The sequence below is a fragment of the Caretta caretta genome, chromosome 3 (assembly GCF_965140235.1).
Source record: "Caretta caretta isolate rCarCar2 chromosome 3, rCarCar1.hap1, whole genome shotgun sequence".
Taxonomy (NCBI): domain Eukaryota; kingdom Metazoa; phylum Chordata; order Testudines; family Cheloniidae; genus Caretta; species Caretta caretta.
The window spans coordinates 111,521,816-111,543,180 of NC_134208.1; the positions used below are offsets into that span (position 1 = coordinate 111,521,816).

Sequence of the window (21,365 nt, forward strand, 5' to 3'; positions counted from 1 at the left end):
TGCTGCAACTTAAGCCCATTGCTTCTTGTCCTGTCCTCAAAAGGTAAACAAGAACAATTTTTCTCCCTCCTCCCAACCATTTATGTACTTGAAAACTTATGTCCCCTCTCAGTCTTCTCTTCTCTAGACTAAAACAAACCCAATTTTTTTTAATGTTCCCTCATGGGTCATGTCTTCTAGACCGTTAATCATATTTGCTGCTCTTCTCTTGACTTTCTCCAATTTGTCCACATCTTTCTTGAAATGTGGTGCCCAGAACTGGACATAATACTCCAGTTGAGGCCTAATCAGCACAGAGAAGAGCAGAAGAATTACTTCTTTTGTCTTGCTTACAATACTCCCGATAATACACCCCCCCCCCCAAGAACGATGATTGCTTTTTTTGCAACGGTGTTTCACGGTTGACTCATATTTAGCTTGTGATCCACTATGACCCGCTGATCCCTTTCTGTAGTACTCCTTCCTAACCAATTATTTCCCATTTTGTATGTGTGCAACTGATTATTCCGTCTTAAGTGGAGTACTCTGCATTTGTCCTTATTGAATTTCATCCTATTTACTTCAGACCATTTCTCCAGCTTGTCCAGATCATTCTGAATTTTAATCCTATCCTCCAAAGCACATGCAACCCCTCCCAGTGTGGTATCGTCTGCGAACTTTAGAAGTGTACTCTCTATTATCTAAATAACTGATGAAGTCATTGAACAGAACCGGACCCAGAACTGATCCTTGTGGGACGCCACTTGATATGCCCTTCCTGGTTGACTGTGAACCTCTGATAACTACTCTCTGGGAATGGTTTTCCAACCAGTTATGCACCCACCTTATAGGAACTCCATCTAGGTTGTATTTCCTAGTTTGTTTATGAGAAGGTCTTGTGAGACAGTATCAGAAGTCTTACTAAAGTCAAGATATACCATATCGATCGCTTCCCCTTCTCCACAAGGCTTGTTACCCTGACAAAGAAAGCTATTAGATTGGTCTGACAGAATTTGTTCTTGACAAATCCATGCTATGACTTACCACCTTATCTTCTAGGTGTTTGCAAACTGATTGCTTGATTATTTGCTCCATTATCTTTCCAGGTACCGAAGTTAAGCTGACTGGTCTGAAATTCAAAGGTTGTCCTTATTTCCCTTTGTATAGATGGGCAAATATAGTGCCATTTTCCAGTCCTCTGGATTCGCTCTCATCTTCCACGACTTTTCAAAGATAATTAATATCCGGCCCTCGCTCATTTTCACTGGCATTCACTACGTTTTGCATAGTGTAGGTTCACTAATCTTTTTGTTGTCATTTAGCACTTCCACCATTTCCACATTTTCTGTTACTCTCTCCCCTCCCCCACTGAGTATGGGACTACCCTGTCTTTGGTCTTCCTCTTGTTTCTAATGTATTTGTAGAATATTTCTTCTTACCATTTATGTCTCAAAGTAATTTAATCCTTAATATGATTAAGTTCATCAAGTCAGACTAAAAAGCACAGCTTTCACACATACAGTTAAATTAATGGATTACTAACCACACACAACGTAGTTTTACATTGTCCCCTAATTAACAAAGTCTCTCTACTCACACAGAACACGCACAGAGGAAGATTTAACCCTCTGGAAGGGCAAAATTCAGTGATTCCCCTTCACTTATAGTTAGCTAACATAATTGTCAAGTGACCTATCATTCTTCCCTTTATTAAAAATCTAGAAAAGTCAACGGCACTGTTGTAATGGATTTTTCTTTTCATTTCTTTCTGAGTTACATAGCCATGTGTTCCAATTAGAGAATGATTAGACCAAATGCCAAGTTTGACACCAAGAGAAAGAACATATTCCCCATGAAGAATTCCCTTCAGGAAACTTCTGAAATATCAGAATAATGTTCCCCTTCCAAGTCATATTGTTAATTTTTCTAGTTCAGGCCTAATTTCCTTTTTAATAAAAATAATGGAAAACCATACTGAATTTATTTTAAACTTATCAGGAATATTTCCAAATCACATTATGTTACACATAATGCTCATCTTAAGTTTGTTAATAGACACTCAGAGAAAGAGGAAAAAAAATCAAACTGTGGACTGTGAAGGATTCATACTTTATGGCCCTTGTAGGAAGGAAGGTTTGTGTTTACGAAAATTATTGGGAAACTACTTGGCTTCCCTTCAGTGAGCTTTCACAATAATTCTAATGACAGTCCTCTTTACCTTCACTTAATGAAGAAATTCATAGCAAGTTTACAACACAAAACAGCCTCCAAAGAGAAGAGGATAAAGGTCAATTTCTTGAGTCATTTAAAAAACAAAATCAGACTACACACAACATTAGAAATTATACTGTAGAAAATGATTCTGCACTGGTAGGGTCTGGACTCTGATATATATGCAGCCCAGCCTAGTAAATTTTCCCCATCTCTGATTCCTATTATAGAACAAATTAACTAAACATAGACCAGATACTCAACAATGTAACAACTGGAGATTCAGAATGAATCCAGAAATTCTCAATGGTCTCATGATCGCCCATATTGAAAGATACAAACAAACAAAAAGGATACTGATTAAGAGTTGTTAGAACCTTTGCTAATTTGAGTAACAGTACATCTCAAAGGAAGTTATCAATTGCAGCTAATACTGGAGACATACACACCTTGCAACACATTTTTTCCAAGGTACAATTTGACACTGACTAAAGCTGGCATCCTAAAAGCATGAGGTGTTAAGGCTCTGTTAGGAATGATATGAAGAAATTATTGGAAGGAAGAGAAAAAAGACGAGCAAGGGATTAGCACACTGAATAGCTTTACAATAAAGGGCAACAAAGTTTGGATTGGTGGATGGGGGAATGCGGTGAACATAATATGTTGGACTTCAGCAAGGCATCTGACACAGTCCCACGTTACATTATCACAAGTAAGCTGGAGAAATGCAGGCTTGGTGGAACTACCGTTAAGTGGATACATAATTGGTTAACCAACCACAAAGAGTAACTATTAATGGAGTGATGTCAGATTGGAAAGAGGTCTCAAGCAGGGTCCCACAGCTATCTGTTCTGGGTCAGAGTTATTTAACGTCTTTATTAATGACCTGTGTGTAGGAATAGAAAGCACACCAATCAAATTTGCAAAGAACACAAAACTAGGTAGGGCTGCAAACGCTTTGGAGAACAGAGCTAAAATTCAAAGGGATCTTGAGAAATTGGAAAAATGGGCTATAGACAACAAAATGAAATTCTACAAAGACAAATGTAACTGCTATGCTTAGGGAAGAAAAACCAAAGGCACAAATACAGAATGGGGATAACTGGCTTGGCAGCAGCCTTGCTGAGAGGGATCTGGGAGTTCTGGTGGATCACAACCTCAACGTGAGTCAACAATGTGATGCTGTTGCAAAAACACCAAATGCAATTTTGGGTTGCATTAACAGAGGCACAGCATGCAAGTCACAGGAAGTTATAATACCACTCTACTCTGTGCTAGTTAGGCCTCAGCTGGAGTATTATGTCCAGTTTTGTTCACCGCTGTATAGGAAGGATGCAGAAAAACTGGAAAGGATCCAGAGGTGAATGACAAAGATGAATGCAAGCCATATGAGCAACGGCTGAAAGAACTGGGTATGTTCAGTTTGGAAAAAGAGGAGATTAACGGGGGAAGATGATCGTGGTCTTCAAATACTTGAAAGGCTGTTATAAAAAAAGACGGAGAAAAATTGTTTTCTCTTGCCACAGAGGACAGGGCAGGACAAGAGGCAATGAGTTCAAACTACAGTATAGCAGATTTAGATTAAATCTCAGGAAAAACTTCTTAACTGTAAGAACAGTAAGACATTGGAACAAACTGCCTAGGGAAGTCGTGGAAGCTCCTTCACTGGAAGTTTTCAAAAACAGACTGAATAGTCATCTGTCTTGGATGGTTTAGACATAACAAATCCTGCATTTTGACAGGGAGTTAGACTAGATGACCCTTGCATTCCTTTCTAACCTTATGGTTCCATGATTCTATGTTCTATGAAACACGCACAACTAAATTAAGTTTATCTCCCTTTGCATAGCATGTATCGTGATTAAATTTTTCACCAGTTCACTGAAAGCAAGACACATGAACACCATAGAATCAGGTCTCAATATAAAAGATCTGAGTTGCCATTTGTCCTTTCTTTCTGGTGAGTTAAATGTCTGTTTTTTTTAAAATCACAATTTTCACTTGGTATAGGAAACGGAAGAGAAGCTCTTTTTCTGCATTTCATTTAAGCATTATCTTCTCATTAACATGATGCCTCTCTTCACAGCATCCTCCCTGAACTTCAAGGAGAGGAATAATTAAGTAATTACCCTTTAACCTATTTTTGGAATGAGTGCAAGTTGACAACCAAAAATGTTTCCAACAGAAAGCAAAGAGGGCTTCCATAATATTGGTGGTTGTTCAAATGTGGAATTAAAACATATTTAAACTCTTAACAAAATAAAATATAAACTTTCGAAAGAGATGAGCAACGACAGATAATAGGGAAAATTTGCTTCCTTCATGCAACATATAATCATAGAATAAAATACTATGCTAGAAATTAAGAAAGGTCTGGAAGATAATTTTAAGACCATCAACATTTCCATGCTAAAATAAGGGTGATCAAATCTCACATTTTAGAGGATAAAGGCCCTGCTCCACAAAGGTACGTAGGCACCTAAACCCCAGACTTAGCCACCTAAGTCCAGTTTTAGACTTCACAAAACTCCCACCAAACCCTACAAGTGCCTAAACTCACTCAGCACCTAAGTTTTCAGAGTACAAGTTCTCTCAGCACCTACAAGTTCTCTTTGCACCTAAGTTTCTGCCTCTGGACATGCACTCTGCCACCTCACTCTAGGTGTGCAGATGCCTATCTCCTGCCTAAGCCCCAAAGTGATTCATGAACCTAGGGAAGATAGGTAATCAACTGCCCGAGTTGCATGTGGGGACTGATCAGGTAGGCCTGCTCAGAAGCCACCTATTGGATTGGCTTCCATTCAAAATCTGGCCACCAGAGGAGATGGTGGTGGTGCCACCTATAAGTTCTAACCCAGTGGTCAGAGCACTCGCCTGGGATATGGGAGACCTTGGTTAAATTCCCCTCTTTCTGCCAGAGAAGTTGAAAAGAATTGAATAGAGATGTCACAGGGTGGTTAGCCCCTGTAAATGAGGCAGTTCCAGCATCCCTGTGTCAGAATAATTGGCCAAACTGGGAGCATCTAAGAGGGCAGGGCACCACCTGGGGGCTATAAAAGGCCAGGGAGAGACCAAATGAGTGAGAATCAGTCAGGAAAATGGAGGAGGTTTTTGAGGAAAGATGCAAAGAGCAGAAAGTACTTTGCAGGCCCTCCCTGTGACGAGGAAGGAATTGGCTAGGAGATAGTATTTTTGGGAGAGCGCTGTAGGCAGGAGAGCAGAAAGAGGGGTTTGCTAGCTGGTGTCCCCAAGCCAGAGTCTCGGGGCCAGAGAGGGATGAAAGCAGAAAGAGCAGTAGAGGCAGATGCCTGCTGGCTGAGAGCCTGAGCAAGGGCCGGAGGTGGCTGAAGGCAGGGGCGGCAGCAGAGGAACTTACCCGCTGACATCTCCAAGGCTGGAGAGCTGGACCCCAGAGGAACAGTGAGAGGTTTAAAATCAGTGCCCCACATCGAAACCGCCCCCATGCTCAGAACCCTCCGCCCAGAGATCGCTCCACAGAGTGGGGCCAGAAGCAGAGAGCTGAGTGTGGGGCGGGAGGCAGGGACCCCGACCCCCACTGTACAGGGTGGGGCAGCAGCTGGCTCCTGAGCCTGGCCTGGTTGGGGGCCGGGAGGCAGCCGGCTGTCCACACCCAGACGTGGGGGGGGGGGGCGGGGCCAGGTGGCTGCCCGGAGCCCGCTGCAAGGCAAGGCAGACAAGAGCCCGGAGCCTGCCGTGTGGCAGGGCAGCTGGGAGCCCGCAGCCTTTAGCACACACCTGAGCTGGGCCGCAGCTGTGTGCTAATTGGACCGCATACAGCCCGCAGGCTGAGAACCGCTGGATTAGAGAGTGTCATTTTCGCCCAATGACCATTTAAGTATTTATCCACCCCACAGTGGAACAGGCTTTGGGCCAGACAGAAAATAACTCTATAGTCCAGTGGTTCAGAACATGTGAGGTGAAAGACTCCAATCACTCTTCTATTATTTATCCATAGTGAAACAACTTCAACAGGAGACCATGATAGAGATACCCTCCCCCACATCAGAATATCCCTTAGCAGTGTGATTAGAGCACTCCCCTGAGAGGTGGGAAACCAGTGTTCAAATCCTCTGGCAGAGAAGCAAGGGGAAATGAACCTGGGTCTCCCATATTCTTGGTGAGTGCTCTAATCACTGGGCTAAAAGTTGTAAGGTAGGCACCTCCTCCTCTGGCCATTTTGTGTAACGGCAGGCAGGTTCCTAATTCATTCTGCCAAGAAACTACATAGGTGCTTACACTGCCTGACTCCAAGACACAGGATCTCATTAGTGGATTGCTAGCACAGATAGGCACCTAAGTCTAGGATTGCTATCTCAAAGTGAGGAAGAGCTTAGGTCACACCTCTCCCAAGATCTCCCACTGGCTAGCTTAAGCAGTCCTCTGCCTAGCATTCTAGCTTTTGTGGATCACATTCTAAAGCATCTGTCTCCCTCATTCACTGTATAGGAGCCTAGCTGCCTAACTCAATCTTGTGGATTAGTGTCATTCTAGTGATTTTATAGGCACCTAAAAGTTAGGTCCTGCAACACTGAATGCTTTAGCACCAAAGTCCCTTTGTGGATCTGGCCCACAGTGATCAATACTGGAGTCAAAAGATTTCTTATGCATACTCTTTTACAACACCACAGTACACAAATTGTTTGGGGTATTATTTTTGTTCCTGCCTTCACCCCTTTTTTTTGTTTGTTTGTTTTTCTGATACTTTGTATTCTAGACAAACAATTTAGGCCCCAATACTACAATGACAAAGTCAACTGGCCTCCTCATGGGTGTAAGGGTCTTCTCATACAGAAATTATTACAGGATCAGGGCCTTATATTATAAAATTCCTGGGGCTGCCCAACTATGTATTTTATAAAGCACAAGTGCAAACAGTGGGGCCACATAATTAACATTAGGGGCAGAGTAGTTTTGCCTTCTTCTATACCATGATCAGCCACCACTGGAGAGAGGTTATCAGATGTGATGTACTGATGCTCTCATCTGGTAAGCACAAATTCTATATTGATTCTGTGAGTAAGAGATATTTAAAAAAATATATATCTAAGGCAGCAGAGATGGCTTCAGCATCATGTGAATGGAAAGAAATAAGGGGACCTGGAGAGAAGACAGACTAGGGTTCTTTCTGAAAGTGAAATTTTGACATGTAGTAGACATGGCAAAGTTAGCATGTGGATTAGCAAAACTACAAGTTGTCAGTGCTAATGATAAATTAGCCCATTGGTTGCTAAAGTTCAACAAATAAAAGAGACAAGGATTTATGGAGCTCTTATGGTACATTCTATACTGCAACAGAAGACTCACAGCACAGTCGCGGCTGGCCCATGTTAGCTAACTTGGGCTAGCGGGGCCATAAAATTGCAGCGTAGACATTGGTCCGAGTCCCAGTGTCTATACTACCATTTTATAGCACCACAGCCCAAGCCTCACAAGCCTGAGTTAGCTGACCCAGGTCAGCCGCAGGTCTTTTACGGCAATGTGGACATACCCTTATTGTCAAATACTCAGCTCAGGGCACTTTTGACTTACATGTAAATTGTTGAAACCATCTGGGATTTTATTAACATGAGACTAGTACGTGATGAAAAACAGATTAAGTTTTTATGTAAAACAATATTTAGTACAATTGGATATATACTGTCCACACATTTCTTATTTGTGCTCTTCAATAATGTAATCACACAGCTACTCATATTTTCAAACATTTTAGTGAGGGAAAAATAGCTGTATTTACTGTATAAATAGATCATTTTAAAAGCTTTGTTAAAGCTTTCCTCCACACTATTAATTAAAAGCACAAATGAATATTCAATATTACCCATTATACCATTTTAAAATGTGATTCAATAAACGTGTAACACATTACATCTCAATACTTTTAATTCTCAGACAGACTGGGATTCTAAATGTTCTATTTCTCTGTAGACCCTATGTTTCAAATTAATCTTCTGTCAGACGTCGGAGGTTGTGGCTTTCAGTATTTTAGCCATTTTACCCACCACAGTGGAGTTTCTCTCAGGTTCTAAAACAGTGTCACTTACTGGACAGTTTTCAGAGGAACTTTTCTTAAGGTTGAATATTAAAATGTGTACATTTACAATTTGGTATCACTTCTCAAAAATAATAAAGACTATCTCCCCCTTTTGTCTAGATTAATGGGAAATGTATTTATGTTCGTATTTGGTTACGAAAGCAGACCATGCCCTGCAAAAACTAAAGGGCTTATTCTTCCTGAGAAGCCTGGGGACATAATGTATCCAGATGTCATTTAATTTCTGAAAAGTTATGTCACATATGTGCCCATGTACTGATGAAAGAACAAACCCCAGAGCGCTGACCCTTAAACAGAATAAATATATGAACAGCACATTGCATTTACATTTACATTCTTTATTCTCATTGGATTTTATAGCACAGACCAACTATTTTTCATCCCTTGAACAAGGCGAGCTCAATTTATGGATAGCCTAGGGCTGTGAGTCTACTAAACCAAAAAGTAGTAGTTTGAAGTATTTGCATTATAGCAGACACAGGAATAGCCTATTATAAAGGATAGCTGTTAAAGTAGACAAAATAAAGATCTCTACAAGTAAGTTATCAGGAAGGACCCAGTTAATTCTACAATCTCTGTTTAGGACCACCACAAAGGTTTATAAATGACATATTTTGCCTTAGTATTTAAGTTGGTAGATTTCAGTGAGTTTTGCTAAATAACTGGAGCTGGGGATTTTGTTTATTTTATTACACACAGATTCTGTCTTGCCATTATGAAAGACACAGACAATCCCTACCCCTCAAGATCTCAAAATCAATTAAAATACATGAATGAGACAAAATGCACTGAAACCCCCCAGGGGAAGTTGTCAAAAAAAAAATCAAAGTTAAGTCTTTCTCTCATAAAATGCAGGGTGAGAGAAGGTACGTGTCTCACTTTAGTTTCTGTGGGCCTCATAGCATTTGCAGCAGAGCCAAAGGAAAAAAAAAAAAACTTTTTAAATAAAACTCCCCTGGAACACCATCTAAAAAAAAAAAATCAAGTTCCTTAAAATATAAATTAATATATTCTGGTATTCCAGGCAAATGGACACAGAAAACTTTTGGTGCTCTGAACTTGTGCTTTAATTCAGCACCTAGATACCAAGGGGGTAATGGAAATGTGATTAAAAAAATAAACTGAATTGTGGATAAAGATGTACCTGTGCAGGATCTTTAAGGAAAAAATGGGAAGTTTAATCTTTAATACTTAAACTTTAAACTTCAAGAGCTGTAGCGTGATACACAATAAGCCCCAACCCACAAAAATGCACATTCAAAAAGACACTGTGAAAATTACCTGATTTCCAAGTCATCACATTCCAGTTTTTATTGAGTTGTAGGATTTTAGTTAAATGTTGTGAACATTAGTCATAAAAGTAAGAGGGTGATTACTTTGTCTAGAGCAGCAACCTTTCTGATAGAAATCTACCAGTAACCTTCCATACCAGATTTAGAACTAGTGTTTTATCCCATACGCAGAACATCTTTGTCTTTCCCCTATACAATTCCCCTATTCACACATTTCTCTAGATTATTTTGTCTCCGATAACCAAAATCCATTGGTGGTTAGGAGAGAAGAGTGGTGTGGTCAAGGCACTAGACTGGGAACAAAGGACGAAAGCTTATGCTCAAATAAATGTTAGTCTCTAAGGTGCCACAAGTACTCCTTTTCTTTTTGCGGATACAGACTAACACGGCTGCTACTCTGAAAGGATATCTGGATCAGTTCCTGGTTCTGCTAGAGACTTTGTGTGTGATCACAGACAAACCTAGCACCCACATAATTTTATTGAGTCTTTTCATTGACTGCAATGCATTGGATTGGGACCAAAACCTCTTTGCCTCAGTTTCCCATTGGTAAAATGAAAATGCTATACCACCTTCCTTATTTCAGAAGGGTGTTATGAAGATAAATTACTGTTCATGAGGGGGGTAAGATATTTATGGTGGTGAAGACTATATATTTCCTGACAAAGGCAGTTGTCATGACAGACAAAAATGCTGTATACTTCTTGCCTTTTCCTTAAAAATATCATTGAACTTAAGAAAAACTTTAATAGTAAAACAGTTCTGCAGTAACATTCAACTGCATGATGGACAGATTATGTTACCTGGAATTATAAAGTTGTAGTACTTTTCCATTAGTTTCTGAATCAGCTGGTTGGCCTTTTTTATTCTCCCACCTCCATCACTGAGAAACTCTGATTTGCTTAAACCAGCTTCCAGAAGGTAAATCCCAACCTGTGAAACATATTTGCAAGAAATTAAAATGATTAAGAAATTAAAATAGATTTAGAGGACAAAAACCAAACTAGAACAATGCTTATAAGTTAGGAAGCCACATTTGGAAAATTTTGAAGACTGGTGGCTATGGATAGAGTTAATCTCTTAACCCCATACAAGATTTTAGTATGGAACACTTAGGAACTCAGATGGTTTCTAAATTCATTTTAAGTGATCTTAATATGTAATGATTAAAGGCAATTATTCCCAAAACATTGAAAACATGTATGCAGGTAACAGCTGAAGAGTATACTTTGCACTGTATTATAAAAGTGTGTGGTGGGACCTGGGCTTGTCAAATGTTCACCTAACTTTCTATTTTATGGTACCAAACACAAAATGAGCTATTTTTATTTTAAAATCCCTCTTAAAATAAACTGCATGAGCAAATACCTTTAAAGCTTGGTCTTCTCTAGGTCTTTGATAAAGTCCAATTACCTTCTTCTTTTGCAACCACCTCAAGTCTTCTAACGTTTCACTACTGAGGGATGATTCCACCAATATGCCCTCTTCATAATCACCTAGGCTTTCTTTTTCCTCATCACCTCCCTCTTCTCCACTTCTTGCATGAACACAAATTTGCAGCTGATCACCAGAATCTGCTCTCATCAAAGTAAAACTCCTTTTATGGATCTTCTCAATAAGAATTTTCTCAAGAAGAAGCTGAAGAACAAATTCTCCAAGTAAAGCTTTCCAGGAATTGTCTGAATGGTAAGGCGAGACTACAATATTTAGCTGTACAGATATAGAGGTCAAGATGGAGCAAGAGTCTTCTCCTTCATCTGTTGAGAAACCCACTGACTTTGACCCTCCATTTTCTTTGTAAGACAGTCCTTCATCAATGCTATCATCATCTATAACAAAGGATACAGAAGAGGTGCTTGGACCTGGAACAGGGTGGTCTTCATCAATGTTATCATCCAATATTATCACCTCATTCCTTCGGTCTTCATGCATATTCCAACAGAGTTGCTTCTTTTTCTCCTCATCCATCCTCAGTGGAGGCGCACACTTTCGACGACTACTCATCTTGCTGTTTTGCTGGCAGTGTCCAAATCTCTGTAAAATGGATTAATATTAGTCATTAGCAGATAACACTAATTAGATATCCAGATAGATCTTTTACTGTGCTATAGCTGAAGAGTTTGCAGAAGTCACATTACTTGCAACTCTGCTCACTAGGGGTTCTGCAGATGGCTCAAAGTGTCTATTCAGTTTCATAAAACATCCCTTTGTTCCTGCCCCAAGAAGTCACACAAACAAAGCCATGTAAAAAGATGTCTTGTGGTGGTTTTAAGAGATCAATTGCTTATTTTAATCAGAGAAAGGAACTCACTCGTTTCTTCTGCCTAGTTCAATCATCATCCAAAACTTTCTAGTCAACACCACTTATTTTTCAAATGAAGTTAACACCAGGAGTACTTTTTCCTCTTGAACAAAATGTTTCTTGGAAGTTATAATTAATCATTAATTAAGACAATGAAAACTGCAAAGTGAAAGAAGAAGAGTACACAAAAGGCTTGAAAAATCCATTCTCCTGTGGTAAGCAGGAAACTTTCCCTAGAGCCTACATATCAACAATTTCAGTACAATTGAAGAACTCGGAATTTTTTTATAGTCTGTGATTGCAAAGACAATTTTCCAAATGCAAATTGATTGTAAACCTATGCAGTGCTGTCACCTGGAATCTGAAGACTAACAGTTCAACGAGTCTGCTGCTGTTGCTTCTAGTTTTGCCAAGCAGCAACAGATTGAAATTAAGACGACTGACCAGTTTCACTGCCATTATTCAGAATCCTATGGACAGCTGTGAAAACGTCAGGGATCATATTAATTTCACACTGCTGCTGCTGAAGAAAAGTATGAGCAGCAGCACAGGAAAGTGCTAGAAATTATCCCTGGAAAGCAGACGCCAATCCACTTACAACAGCCTGTGGGTTCCAGAGAAGGAGAAGAGACAAAACGTTTCTTATATCTTCAAGCATTAAGAGTGGAACGGAGTTTCAAATGTATCCAGCACATACTAGCTGGAGGATGACAGGATATAAAAGATGGATTGGAGTTTCTCAGTAGGCTGTTGTCCAGGTACATCTCTGGTGATGTCCATCTGAGTCTTAATACCTACTACTGGATAGCAGCTTTAGCACCACACCCCAATCTCCCTCCCCAGTTAATAAGCAATTGATACATTTTTTTCAAGGCCTGGGAATACTCTTCTCTTGAAGGAGCTTGCACAGCAGTTCTTAACAGTTTGTTGTTGCAACTAGGCCCAGATTCAGCAAAGAATTTAGGTATATGCATAGCTTTAAGAACACCTGTAGTTCCACTGAAGTCATAGGAACTACCCAGGTACTTAAAAGATATACATGTACTTTGCTGAATCTAGACTTGGAAGCACAGAGGTTATTTTACACATAATCCTATTGGTCAATAACACACATATGGTAAATACAGCACATGGAACATGGGGAACATTAAGGATCAATGGTCACAATAAATGCAATCAGTTCTCAGAAGTTAATAACTATATATTCAAAAAGGTAGTTGTCAAAATATTGGATTTTCAAAAAAAGAATTACAGAGACTCAGATTAGCTCAGAAAAAGGTTCAAAATAATGACCTTGTATAATTTCAATTTCATTTGCCAGGAATGATGGGCCAAATTAACAGACCTATACTTCCTGTATCAAAATTGTTACTGAAATACAATAGCAAAGAAGCAGATATGCTAAACTACTCATTATATAGTCACAGGTCCCAAGGCTAAGGAGGGGTTAGCTCTGGAATAAGATAGGAAATTTCTAGAAATTCTTGAAGACCTTTCTCTTCTTGAATTTGACACAGAGACTCACAGGCCTGATGTACAATTTCCCAAATTTTTGTCTTAATTAAATAATCAAACTCTACAGAAACTATTTTCCCTAACGGAAGCTAGCAGTAAGCTATTTGTAGACCTGCTCCCTCTGATCACATGGCCCACATTTTATGTTCCTCTGTTAAACAGATTCTCATTGCAGCTCCTGATCATTCAACATCTACAACAGCAGCACAAGGAACTGCAAAAACATACTGCCATTTAGAGTCTGGACATTCAACTTTTTCATAATTGAGTTGTATGAAAGGAGCAAGTGAAAAAACAAGCACTCGAGGGTAACAAAAGGAGACAATTTATCTTTCACAAAGCAGTACCTCTTTTCAAGTTATAATTACATGGTATTGCTCTTCAACTGGACATCTCACAACGGAGGAAGAGAGAAAACTGGTAACAGTTTTCAAGTACATAAAAGGTTGTTACAAGAAGGAAGGAGAAATTTTTTTCTTCTTAACTTCTGAGGATAGGACAAGAAGCAATGGGCTTAAATTGCAACAAGGGCGGTTTAAGTTGGACATTAGGAAAAACTTCCTGTCAGAGTGGTTAAGCACTGGAATTAATTGCCTATGGAGGTTGTGGAATCTCCATCATCGGGGATTTTTAAGATCATGTTGGACAAACACCTGTCAGGGATGGTCTAGATAATACTTAGTCCTGCCTTGAGTGCAGGGGACTGGACTAGATGACCTCTCGAGGTCCCTTCCAGTTCTATGATTCTATGAGAATACTATATGCAACTACATCTTAACCCTTCTCATACCATCAAACGTTGCCTAAGGCACAAGCATGGCTCTGCCGTCCCTGACCACAATGGCTACCTTGTTCTGTTCCTACAACTTTTTTTTTCTTTTTTACAAGAATAGATTATTGGTCTATCACTCAACCCCCAAACTGGAGGACCAATGGACTGCTTTTTGTCTGGTCCCGATCCTCTGACCTGTCCAACTTCGGTAGCCCTGCCAAAAGAGTTAATCCTGATGGCACAGCTCTCAAGGTCACAGGCAGTGTTCCCTCTTAATTTTTTCCCACCCATGTGAGGAATGAATTTTGTTATGCGCACCAATAGGGAGGTGATGTCATATTGGTGCACATAACAAAATTCATGTGGCGGGGGTGGGGCCAAGAGGTTCGGAGTATGGGAGGGGACTCAGGACTGGAGCAGAGGGTTGGGATGCAGGGGTGTGAAGGTTCCAGCTGAGGGACTCCCCCCAGCTCTCTCCCCCCGCAGCAGCACCTCGGCTGGGGGACAGAGGCGCCCCTCCCCACTGTGGCAGCTCTGGGGCTGGGGCCGCAGGATAGGCATCCCTCCCCCGGCCCTAGCAGGTCCAGGCTGGGGTCGCCCGGGTTCGGGGCTGGAGCCACCCAGATTAAGGGTTGAGGCACCCCGCCCACAGCAGGTCCAGGCCATGGCATAGTTGGGGCCAAGGGGCCGTCCCAGCCGTGGCAGGTTGGAGGCCGGGCTAGGTTGGGGTGCCCCTCCCCCAACAGGTCCCAGGTGGTTTCCCTGAGCACCTATGCAGCGCTAAATAGGCTGCTGCGCAGCTTACAGGGAACTTAGGTCACAGGCATTCACCACATCAAGGTGTAGTCCCCAAGGAAGGATATGCAAGCATATCTGCAAAGAAATCATGACGAATTTTGGAAACTAGATGAAATAATTAAAACATGACCTACGAGGAAAGACTGAAAAAATGGGTTTGTTTAGTCTGGAGAAAAGAAGACTGAGCGGGGACATGATAACAGTCTTCAAGTACGTAAAAGGTTGTTAAAGAGACGGGTGATAAATTGTTCTCCTTAACCACCACGAACAGGCCAAGAAGAAATGGACTTAAAATTGCAGGAACAGAGATTTAGGTTAGACAGAAGGAAAAACTTCCTAACTGTAAGGGTAGTTAAGCACTGGAACAAATTACTAAGGGAGGCTGTGAAATCTCCATCACTGGAGGTTTTTAAGAACAGGTTAGAAAAACTCCTGTCAAGAATGGTCTAGAGAATATGTAATCCTGCAACAGTGCAGGAAACTTGACTTGATAACTTAACTAGGTCCCTTCCAGTCTTACATACACTTAAATGTTTTACTGTTTTCTGTTTTGTATTTGTTTTTCCTATAAAACCAGCAGTTCTGACGAATGATCCACATTCCTTTCAACACTGTCCCACATCTTCAAAACAATTCTTTGGGACCTGTCATCCACAAATATTTTCTAAAAATATAAACTAGGAATGTCAAGCAATTAAAAAAAATAATCGCACTGTTAAACAATAATAGAATACCATTTATTTAAATAGGTTTTGATGTTTTCTACTTTTTCAAATATATTCATTTCTATTACAACACAGAATACAAAGTGTACAGTGCTCACTTTATATTTATTTTTGATTACAAATATTTGTGCTGTAAAAAAACCAAAGAAACAGTATTTTTCAAGTCACCTAATACAAGTACTGTGCTGCAATCTCTTTATTAAGAAAGTTGAACTTACAAATATAGAATTATGTACAAAAAATAACTGCATTCAAAAATAAAACAAAGTAAAACTTTAGAGCCTATAAGTGCACTCAGTCCTACTTCTTGTTCGGCCAATCGCTCAGATAAACAAGTTTGTGTACATTTGCAGTAGATAATGCTGCCTGCTTCTTGTTTACAATGTCACCTGAAAGTGAGAACTGACGTTCGCATGGCACTGTTGTAGCCGGCGTTGCAAGATATTTAGGTGCCAGATGCGCTAAAGATTCATATGTCCCTTCATCTTCAACCACCATGCTAGAGGACATGCATCCATCCTGATGATGGGTTCTGCTCAATAACAATCCAAAGCAGTACAGACCAAAGTATGTTCACGTTCACCATCTGAGTCAGATGCCACCAGCAGAAGGTTAATTTTCCCTTTTGATGGTTCAAGTGCTGTAGTTTCTGCAATGGAGTGTTGCTTTTTTAAGACTTCTGAAAGCATGCTCTACACCTCGTCCCTCTCAGATTTTGGAAGGCACTTCAGTTTCTTAAACCTTGGGTTGAGTGCTGTAGCTATCCTTAGAAATCTCACATTGGTATAGTCTTTGCGTTTTGTCAGATCTGTAGTGAAAGTGTTCTTAAAAGAAACAACATGTGCTGGGCCATCATCCAAGACTGTTATAACATGAAATAATGGCAGAATGCGGGTAAAACAGAGCAAGAGACATACTATTCTCCCTCAAGGCATTCAGTCAAAAGTTAATTGACGTATTATTTTTTTAACGAGTGTCATCAGCATAGAAGCATCTCCTCTGGAATGGCAGCCGAAGCATGAAGGGGCATATGAATGTTTAGCATACATGGCACATAAATACCTTGCAATGCTGGCTCTGAAAGTGCCTGTTTTCACTTTCAGGTGAAATTGTAAATAAAAAGCCGGCAGCATTATCTCCCGTAAATGTAAACAAACTTGTTTCCCTTAGCGATTGGATGAATAAGAAGTAGAACTGAGTGGACCTGTAGGCTCTGAAGTTTTAAATTGTTTTGTTTTTGAGTGCAGTTATATAACAAAAATAATCTACATTTGTAAGTTGCACTTTCATGATAAAGAGATTGCACTACAGTACTTGTATGAGGTGAACTAAAAATACTATTTCTTTTGTTTATCATTTTTAAAGTGCATATATTTGTAATAAAAAATTAATAATATAAAGTGAGCACTGTACACTTGGTATTCTGTGCTGCAATAGAAATCAATATATTTGAAAATGTAGAAAAACATCCAAAATATTTAATACATTTCAATTGGTATTCTATTGTTTAACAGTGTGATTAAAACCACGACTGATCACAATTAATTTTTTTAATTGCAATTCATTTCTTTGAGTTAAATCGTGTGAGTTAACTGTGATTAATTGATAGCCCTAATATAAACAGATATCAGTAGTATCCTTTTAAAATCACTGGCACATGAATTGGACTCTCCCATTGTACATGGTCTCAGGATCAAATTTAATCATCATTCTAAGACCTCACATACCTTTCATTATAAAGCCAACAATTTCCCCATGCTTGCTAATAGGCAGCTGCCCTTGTTGCATTCATCCCCAGCTGAAGGGTGGGTGATAGCAGCCTCTTCCGAGTAATGCTTTGATATGCCACAAAATGGTTAGCATTAGGTACTCATAAAAATAGAAGTTGTCATCCTCTTTAACATAAATCCAAGAACACCTGAGCTCCAACAGTTGAGGAAACAATGACTGGATTTCAAATTAGATACACAATTGCATGCACACTTTTGCACATGTACTTTAGGCAAGCAAATGACCAATGTATATATAAAAAAAGAGGTATGTGCACGTGGCTAATTAAATAAGACAACATGCAAATGTACACACATTATTGTAAATGCAGGCTTAGAAAATCTGACACCCTTCAACCAACCCCAATAATCAAGGTTATTTCCAAGGCTCCTGTTCAGCAACCTCATCTTCTGTCTGACTGAAGACTCTCGCCCGTACATTAAAATAAAGTAAAATCAACAAGAGTCTGACAAACATTTTTAGGCTAATATAGTATATGTAATATTATGTATATATTTGGAATCTAGTGTCCTGTTAACTTGACATTAAATATGCTTCTTCAATGTAAATGGACACGGCCAACTTAAATTTAACCCACAATTTACATTTCATACAAACAAGACTGTATAAAGCCTATACACATCAACCAACAGAAATGATTTTTCATCATTAAGATGAGTCTAATGAAATGTTTTTAGACTAAAACCTATATTGTTTGAATTCCAAACATTATACCCCTAAGAATATGAAAGTGAAACTGTCTGATTTCTCAGTATCGATACTGAGAAAAGTGCGAGCTTTAAGAATAGAAAAAACAAAGACAAGCTAACTGGAGTTTTAGAATTCTTGCACTTAATGTGAACAACAAAGGCCAATATCCTTCAATCAAATCCATGGAGTTCTCCCTGCATGAACCAGCTGAACACAGGTCATAATTACAAACATAGTTAAAGAAATCTGTTTGTTTCATACATGATTTTAAGTGTCCCTTTAACTATGATGCAATCATGTCCACAATATGAGGCCCCAATCCTGCAAAGAAAAGCATGCGGCTAAGTGTTTGACAGATCGGGAATTTAGGTTTTTTTATGTAATCTTTGCCAAACTAAAGGATTTCTAAAATACCTTCTGAATTTGCAATGATCTTTAAAACTGTGATATCTCACATTATTTCTTATTGTATTGGGCATGTGGGGTTTTTGTTCTGTTTTTTGGCCTTATGTCATTCTTTAGGAGAGCTCAGATTTCCTAGACCAGTGGTTCTGAACCTATGGCCCATGGACATCTGGGGGTCCGCAGACTATGTCTAAGAATTCTAAAGGGGTCTGCTGCACCTCCATTTGAAAACGTGTAGGGGTCTTCAAATGAAAAATGGTTGAGAACCACTGTCCTACACTATGTTTTTACATTATTATTGCATGCTCCAATGTTATACATTCTAACAGCTCTTTTTTCCGATTTTTCCTGTAACTGCTGCGGAGCTACTTGAAACATCAAAAGAATATGAGAGCAGAAGTTAAGAGTACCTTTTGAATAATAAACTCTCTCCTCAGTGGACTACTCCAAATAAAGCTATTAATGTGGAAGGAAATGTATGATATTTTGATACCTCCAAAACACTGCATTTCAGAAGCTGATGAAATTTGGGCAGCACCAAGATTACTGACATTATAACGACAGGTTTCAGAGTAACAGTTGTGTTAGTCTGTATTCGCAAAAAGAAGAGGAGTACTTGTGGCACCTTAGAGACTAACCAATTTATTTGAGCATAAGCTTTCGTGAGCTACAGCTCACTTCATCAGCTGTAGCTCACGAAAGCTTATGCTCAAATAAATTGGTTAGTCTCTAAGGTGCCACAAGTACTCCTCTTCTTTTTGACATTATAACTACACTCACCAGCCTTCCATCTTTATTTTTCCTTATTACACACTTACTACGTGAATACAGAGCAAAGTTAATATTTATAAAGTAATGTACATGTACAGATCCATTTGCAAACCTAAACAAAGCACACTCCTTGCCCTGAAAGAACTTCTGAAAACCCAGCTGTTCTCTGAAGCATTCCAGCTGTGAAGCTCACAGCCCTCACTCTCCTGTATAATATAACACAGTGGAACCCGATTTATCCGATCTAATTGGGATTGGGGCCACATCAGATAAACAAAAATTCAGATAAACAGAAGAATGGATGGGGGATTTCGGGGCTGTCGGCCTGAGCCCCGCCACCCGCGACGGACAGCGTCAATTTCCCTTACTCTGTTCCTGTCTGGCGCCCGGGTGGTTTGGTTAATCCGGAGAGCCAGACAACGGGTAAATGGGGTGCTACTGTACTGCAATGTACCCATTCACCCCTCAGACTGCAAGCCCTTTGGGGCAGGGACACTTACGTGCAAAGCTATACTTACCCTTGTCTAAAGCACCGCGTACTCTTGCATTGCCACAGAGGCAAGGGGCCCTCGTCCCGAAGAGCTGCCAGGCTAACCCGGACAAACGCAGCACACCCAAGCGAGGTGGCAATGTACGCAAGGGGGGGAATTATCGCCGCTTGGCTGTATCAGGAGCGCTCGCCTCTTCCCAGAGACACTGGTTTATTTGAGCGCCCGGCTCAGCCCCACTTCGGGCCTGGCCTCGCCTCGCCACCGGAACGTCCCCGTGGGAAGGGGCCGCAGGGGGAGGCGAAGAGACTTTGCCCTTTCACAGCACAACCGGGCACGCCGGCGGGCGAAAGGGGAGCCAGGCGCAGGCAGCGGGCAGCACACGCGGGGTACCCCAGCAGAGGGGAGCCCCAGGGAGGGGCTGCTGCACCGTGACACAGGGGGCGCCCTGCGGGGTCGGGACCCACAGCCTGGCAGGCCCCCGCTCCCGCCCTGAACCTACCTAGGGGATAAGTCCGCTCCTGCGTCGGCTCCTTCCAGCCCCTCGGGGCGCCTCTGGCGGGGGGGGAGGGGAGAGGAAGGGGATACAGCTCCCGAGCAGTTGCGCGCGTACGAGACCCCGCAGCGCCGCTTGGGGGCTGACGAGGGGCCACAGCCAACAACGGCCTTCCAGCCGCGCGCGCGCTCCCGACAGCACCAGGGCGCGCCCGTTCGGTGTGGGAAGGAGCCTCCCAGCCGGCAGAGGCTGCCCCGGCGGAAAGGAGCGTGCGGGCCCAGAGCTGGCGCATGCGCAACGGCCATGCCCAACAGCTGGGGAGAGAGGTGGGCGGGGCCTCGACGGCTCCTGTGGGTTCCTCCCAGCCGCAGAGGGGAGGGGGGAGAGTGGCCGGGGGCAGGGAAGAGACGCAGCCGCGGCTGGCCGGGCTGATCCCGGACAGCCGGGCCCAGGGGTGCCCCTGGGATGAGAAGCACCAACAGCCTTGAAATGCCCGCAGCAAATTCCCCCGTCCTCACAGGGGTAGTGCCGGGGAAACGTGTGACACGCAGGGCTGCCCTTGGGGGAAATGGTGCCCTTCTTGGGTGAACTTGTATTTTGGTGCCCCTGGACCCCTTGGATGCCCCTCAGTTCCCCAGGCTCCCCACCTCCCCTTTCCCTCCTAACTCCTACACTGTGCCGCTTTGCTCCGAGCCCTGTACCTCTAGCCCCTTACCCCCTCCTGCGCTCAAGTGGGGAAACTGACCTAGATGCATGGCGCAACTGGCATCGCTACTCTCCGCCCCCCGCTGCTTTTCCTCCGTGCACCCCTAGGGGTTGTGAGGCGAGAGCCAGGACCAGCGCCAGGGCCCCTAGCATCCAGGACACTTTCCCCACCTGGGCTGTGTAAAGCCAGGGCAGGAAAGCAGCAGCTCCTGACGCTCACCTCACAGCACAGCAGGACAGTGACCTGGATATATGGAGCACTTGGTGTTGCTTCTCGCTCCCCCGTCACAGCCCCCTAGGGGGGCACAGAGGACCATGGGCGGGTGGGGGCGAGCACCACTCCCCCCACCAC

At 41.8% G+C, this 21,365-nt stretch overlaps 1 protein-coding gene across 4 annotated transcripts in view; it reads right to left on the reverse strand.

Annotated features, from left to right (window-relative positions):
- SHPRH (SNF2 histone linker PHD RING helicase) overlaps positions 1 to 20,585 on the reverse strand; it is a 139,725-nt gene extending 119,140 nt beyond the window's left edge. For 2 of the 4 annotated variants that reach the window (XR_007355789.2, XM_048844321.2), the window contains exons 1-3: positions 20,315 to 20,585; positions 10,924 to 11,589; positions 10,359 to 10,488 (exon numbers count right to left, since the gene is read on the reverse strand). Coding sequence is in view for 3 of the 4 variants with exons in the window: in XM_048844321.2 (XP_048700278.1) it covers positions 10,359 to 10,488; positions 10,924 to 11,559 (766 nt within the window). In the remaining variant the exon portion in view is untranslated. Of the gene's footprint in view, positions 1 to 10,358; positions 10,489 to 10,923; positions 11,590 to 19,842; positions 19,971 to 20,314 lie in introns of those variants that run through there. The other 2 variants (XM_048844315.2, XM_048844316.2) reach the window with 2 other exon arrangements.
- Between the last annotated feature and the right edge of the window lie 780 nt (positions 20,586 to 21,365).